The 6,065-nt window shown below is 42.7% G+C and overlaps 1 protein-coding gene across 1 annotated transcript in view; it reads left to right on the forward strand.

The window, feature by feature from the left end:
* The window catches only part of NUBPL (nucleotide binding protein like), a 124,017-nt gene extending 119,132 nt beyond the window's left edge, over window positions 1–4,885 (forward strand). The window contains exon 11 of the mRNA XM_042441101.1: window positions 3,877–4,885. Within this exon, the coding sequence (XP_042297035.1) occupies window positions 3,877–3,888 (12 nt within the window). The 3' untranslated portion in view covers window positions 3,889–4,885. The remainder of the gene's footprint in view (window positions 1–3,876) is intronic.
* The last annotated feature ends 1,180 nt before the right edge of the window (window positions 4,886–6,065 follow it).

The raw sequence follows: 6,065 nt of genomic DNA on the forward strand, positions 1-6,065 counted from the left end.
CTGCTTCAGTTTTCTCATTGAATTTATGTAGATCCAATGATTTTTGGGTTGCAGCTCTGTTAAATGTCACACTTATGGATGGTTTTAATTGATCCTATCAATAATAATAATAATAATAATAATAATAATAATAATAATAATAATAATAATAGGGTTTATTTATATGCCGCCCAACCACTGGGAATCTGGGCTGATTACAACAGAGGGGATAATAGATGGTTCCCTGCCCTCAGGCTTACAATCTAAAAAGACACGACACAAAAGGAGAAGGGAATGGTGAGGGGAGGAGGGGATCAGGTCCAGCATTCTTCTCTCCCTCTGAGGCCTGGACCAAGGCAGTTGGTCTGGAGGGAGGGCTCATCTTCTTCAGTGTTCTATTAGTAGTGTTCTATTGTGTCTCAATTTTGTTTTGTAATCCATTGTGGAATCCTTTCAATCAGAAAGTAGCCCAGAATGTAGCAAATAATAATTGTTGAGTTGGAAATGCTTCTTTTTCCATGGCTTCCTTTGAAGAAGTATAATGTGGTAGAGTGACAGTTATGGAGGGAGGAATCTCTTCTTCCAGGCTAGCCCTGATGGAGCTGAGCCTGCCTGGTCAACTCCCTCACAGGCCGGAAGATGACAGTTGTGGAGGGAGGAGTCTCTTCTTCCAGGCTAGCCCTGATGGAGCTGGGCCTGCCTGGTCAATTCCCTCACAGGCCGGAAGATGACAGTTGTGGAGGGAGGAGTCTCTTCTTCCAGGCTACCTCTGATGGAGCTGGGCCTGCCTGGTCAAATCCCTCACAGGCCGGAAGATGACAGTTGTGGAGGGAGGAGTCTCTTCTTCCAGGCTAGCCCTGATGGAGCTGGGCCTGCCTAGTCAACTCCCTCACAGGCCGGAAGATGACAGTTGTGGAGGGAGGAGTCTCTTCTTCCAGGCTTGTCCTGGTGGAGCTGGGCCTGCCTGGTCAACTCCCTCACAGGCCGGAAGATGACAGTTGTGGAGGGAGGAGTCTCTTCTTCCAGGCTAGCCCTGGTGGAGCTGGGCCTGCCTGGTCACTCCCTCATAGGCCGGAGGATGGCAGTTATGGAGTATTATCCACACTCTTGGAGTATCTAGGATTCCCAGGGCTCAAGGCCTGGCCCTGAGTCTAATGGCCTGAACCTTGTTCTCTGGTCTTCAGGACAAAGAGGAGGAATCCTAGGGTGAGAGCATCAATTTGAACATTCTTTCTTTCTCTCTCTCACCCTCAATCTCTCTCTTTGTATTTTGGTCTATAACTCTCATTAGCCCCACCCATGGTAAGGGATTGTGGAAGTTGTACTCCAAAACATCTGGAAGGTTAAATTATCATCACCACTGCACTGATAGAAATGATGCATGCATGCACTTAGAGAAGACATAAATATGAAACCCCATTCAATGTTGTACATTTTTCATTCCAAATACAGTGTCCTGTAGTTCACCAACTGGAAGGGCGAATGACTTATAATTAATGTAAGATTTTTGCCCTTGTACCAGTTGTTGTCTAACAAATTCAACATGTATTCCTGTTTGAAGTAATTTGGGCTTCACTCATTCCAAGGTATACCTTGTGAAGACACTGCAGGTAAGTTGCTACTTCACATTACATTAAATGGAGTCAAGGTGGCCGTGTAGATAAGGCATTAAATAAAAATTGATTATTCAGGTTGCTGTGTCCCTTGCCACAACAGTGCAGCAGCATTATGAAATACGCCAGTCAGTCTCCCTTTCCACTGTAAAATATTGCATTCTGAGCTAAACAGTGTCTTTTTTGCTGTGAGATTTATCACTAAACCACAGGAAAACTCCCTCATTCTTTCAGTACTCTGGCTCACCAATCTTGACAAGCCAGCTTGCCTGCTTTAAATGCTTCTACCAGTTTGAAATCCTGCATTCTGACAGGACAAAAAATTCAAGTCCTAGCAGTGAAGCTATCATGCATTATCAGACAAAGAAAATGAGCTGTACAAAAGTCAAGCACCCCAATCCAGTCAAGACAGGAGACAGTAACCATGTTCAGATCCTGTTTTTTGAATTAATATAAAAGTTTGTGGCACCCTGATATCTGTACTAATTAGACTCTGAATCAGAGACCCAGCTAGGTTATAGCCACATCTCCGAGGCTAGGTGATTCCTGGGATGGGAGTGGTTTCCTCCTTGTAATGTCTGTTGTAAATCCATACCATGTACTGGGCTGCTGCAACACTGCAGAATGAGTGCAGTTTGACACCGCTTTAAATGTCATGGCACCATCCTATGGAATCCTGGGTTCTGTAGTTTGTTGCGGTACCGGAGCCTTCTGACAGAGAAGGCTGAATATCTCACAAAACTAGAAATTCCAAAATTCCATGGCATTTAGCCATGGCAGTTAAATTGTGTCAGACTGCTTTCATACTGTAGAGTAAATGCAGGCTTGCTGTAAATCTAGGTCATGCACCCCAGGTTTTTCTGTTGATAGTCTGGTAAAGCTAGAACAGTTAACCTATACCTTTGGACAGTAAAGGAAACACAGAACAACAAAGCCTGCACACTTTTAAGTGTCTAAAGAGTCTGTATTATTACTCTGAAGGACTCCAAATTTTTAAACACAGTTCACAGGCTGTCCTCTCCCTACACATACTGTCAAGAAAAGAAAGTGCACCAAAGAGCTGGTCAAGGCTATGCCTCTACCTTTGTGGGCACATGGCCAGTAAGGATCAATAAAGAGGTGGTCTTCTTGCTGCACAGTTGCCTGTATTGGCTGTGCATCCCCAAATGTAACGTGGAACATATCCTATAACATTTCACAGATGAAAACTTGGATATGTGGCCAAGCAACATCAGAGTATGATCAAGATGGCCAAAGGTATTATGAGAAAGAACACAACAAGCTAGAAAAGGCTGCATCAGTTACTTTTGTTTGAAACTATTGGGAAGGGCAAGATTCTATCCCTCCTCTCCTTTCTCCTCCTGCTGAATGAATTGAATGAAAACTGCTTTTGCACTTTCAACTCAGAGGACAAAGGGATAAAGTGGAAGGAAGAGAGATGCTAGGACATTTTATAACCAGCTGAAAAAGTGAGAGGACAAATCAAGTGCAGGGTGTGTGGGGGGAGCAGACCGCACCAGGTGATACCCTAAGAGCTGGTAATACCACTACTTTAGGCAGAAAGGGGCTGTGGTGTTTGCCTGTGTCCCATTAAAATGCTGAAGAAATGGGGTGAGTGGGGTGAGATGCAGTGGGAGGAGAAAGTAGAGGCCCGAGGTTTTTTAAAATTAAAATTTAAAATTTCAATTTTTTAATTATTAAAAATATTTTTAATATAATGTTTTTGTTAAAAAAATCACATTTTACCAAATTTTCACTTTAACCACATGAAACGATGTATATGTAAGCACATTTTGTGCATGTTATATTGTAATTTGAAGGCATGATTTTTAATTTTTCTAGTTTATGTCACAACTATTACCATTACATTCAGTGATATATGAGAATTATGATTATGAAAATATTACTAAGGTTTCGGTATGGTGTGGTATGGGAAGAGATCAATGGTGTGTGTGTGTGACACCATGAGTAACTGCACCAGGTGACACCAACCCTAGTGATGCCCCTGGGACAAAGCATAAATCGGGCTGTTCCTACCAAAATGGGACAGTTGGAGGTTATGGTGTGATTGGTTCTGCTCACCATTAGTTAAATTGGGGGGGGGGGCTTTAATTACAACACTGTGATTTAAAATGAAGTGTTGCTGGGCTGCAGCCTCAACAAGTTAGCCCTCACAGTACTTATCTCTGATGGAAGTCATGCTGCTGCTATGCAGCCTGATATCCAGCCATAGTGGCGTCATTGAACTGAATAATCTGTAGTGACGATTCATTCTCCTTCCCAGACCAGAGTATGACCCAAACAGCAAGACAGATGAAGAGGATGGCAAACCCAGCTCTCAGGACCCAGAGGCAGAGCAGACGTGTCCATGCAAGAGACAAGCAAGCATCCCCACCCTCAGCCACAAATATAAACCAGATAATACCTACCACAAGTGAACACAGACAAGAAAGGGAGGGTTTATCCTGGTCAGATCATATTTATAGAAAATGTGCTGAAATCAGGCAACAGCTATGAGAGTCTACGAGAACTTAAATATCCCAGCTTCCTGTCTGGAAAGTCATTGCTGCCAACCAATCTTATCTGGAAGTTGCAACCTGCTCGCTCTATTCTCCACTCATGTCATTGGAAGACTTTTGAACCCTGCTTTGTGGACTGACCTTGCTACCGATACCACTTTGGATTTGACATCTTGATTGATTGCCATCCCCTGCTGGCCCAGACTGGCTTGACCCTCAGAAGTTGAAACACAGGGCTTGGAGCTCTGGCTTTATGACCCTACTGCATTCCTTGCCTTGGCTGCCTGCCAAGACAGGACAAGTAGTGATGCTCATCACCTTTTTTGGAGGATGCAGCTGAGCAGAGGAGGCATCATTATTTAGAACTCAGGACTCAGCACAAACTGTAGGGCTCAGTACAACTCGATAAGATGGGCTTCCATCTCATACATATGCTTTCAAAGGGTGTAAATGAAAGATTTAATTCTGAAGTTATATTTGCTGCACACTACATCATGGCCTGCATTGGAGCTTTTCTACTCTTTTGCCAACACACACACACACACACACACACACACACACACACACACCTTTTCTGGTGTTTTGTTCAACATGACATCCAGGCAGAAGTAGAGTCATAAAAAAAAATGTGGGCACATCCAGACTAATTAAAAAGATCAGAAAGACCCAGATTTTGTTTCTGTTCCTTCCAATTTTATTTCGGAGATTCATATGTATTTTGTTTATCCCAGAATATTTTCTTTCATTTCCTGGTATCATCAGAGACTTTTTATACCAGTGTCCCAGGTTGCTTTATTTTAATCCAGTATAAAATTGGAGAAAACAGGAACAAAAGCTGGGACTTTTCAATCACTCTGAACCTAAGAAAGACAGTATGGCTGTACTTCATGCTTTGGTGGAGAAGATGTGTGTAGCTCTCTCACACAGAGCTTCTAACCTTCTTTGGTCCCTTGTTGTAAGTGCCACAACAGAAGGGTGCAGGAGTAGTCCTACCATTAGGCAGAGTGAGACAACAACCTTAGGTACTGAATTTGGAGTGTCATTAAAGGGCAGCAAATTAGTTTTCTATCTGCTAGAAGAGGAGATGTTTGTGGAATTTTATGCTTTGTCCCAAAATAATGTGGCTGGCTTTAGATATTAAGCACTTTGACATAGGTACACATGTGTGGGTGTGTGGTGCCATTTGCCATTCCACCTCATACAGGAAAATGAATACGTCAGTCTCATTAACCACCCATCAAATTGTTCCTCCCTGGTGTGCCTGACATGGGGCTTTCATTTCATGAGAAGCCTGTTTTTCTTTCTCATGAGCACCAAAAAAGGCCAAGTTCTTTGCCAACTTTATCAATATGCAAATTGAGCATGCTAAATTAGCATGCCTCATTTGTGAGATTTACTATGGGTACTTTATCACTTCCATCAGCAAAATACCAGAGGCAGCAATAGAAGAGGAATGGAAAGTCCCTGACCATTTTTCAACATTGGAGAAGACAGCATACATATGCATCCTCCAGGATGGCAGCAGCGCATACAAGCTATAATGCCTGGATCACAGCCATGGTCTCCCTTAACCATTTAGGCACAGTCATGAGGCAATGCTTTTTAAAAAAATTATTTTGTCACTTCAGAATGCTGGTGTGGCAGGATGTTATGGGTTTAAGTACCATACCATGACAAAGAGATAACTTCTGCTTTTAATTCTCACACATTCCTCATTATTTGCTTGCTTCTTTCTTTCAAACCCAGAGTGTGTTCCTGTAACCTTGCTTTTTATTTCCAGAGAGTAATTTCCCCATTAGGATGTACAGATGTGAGAACTGGACAGTGAAGAAAGCAGATAAAAAGAAAATCAACTAATTTGAGATGTGGTGCCGGAGAAGAATGCTGAGAACACTGTGGAAAGCTAAAAAGACAAACAAATTGGGGGTCATATTTTTCTGTGGGTTTTCCAGGC

This window comes from Sceloporus undulatus, chromosome 1 (genome assembly GCF_019175285.1).
Source record: "Sceloporus undulatus isolate JIND9_A2432 ecotype Alabama chromosome 1, SceUnd_v1.1, whole genome shotgun sequence".
NCBI lineage: Eukaryota > Metazoa > Chordata > Lepidosauria > Squamata > Phrynosomatidae > Sceloporus > Sceloporus undulatus.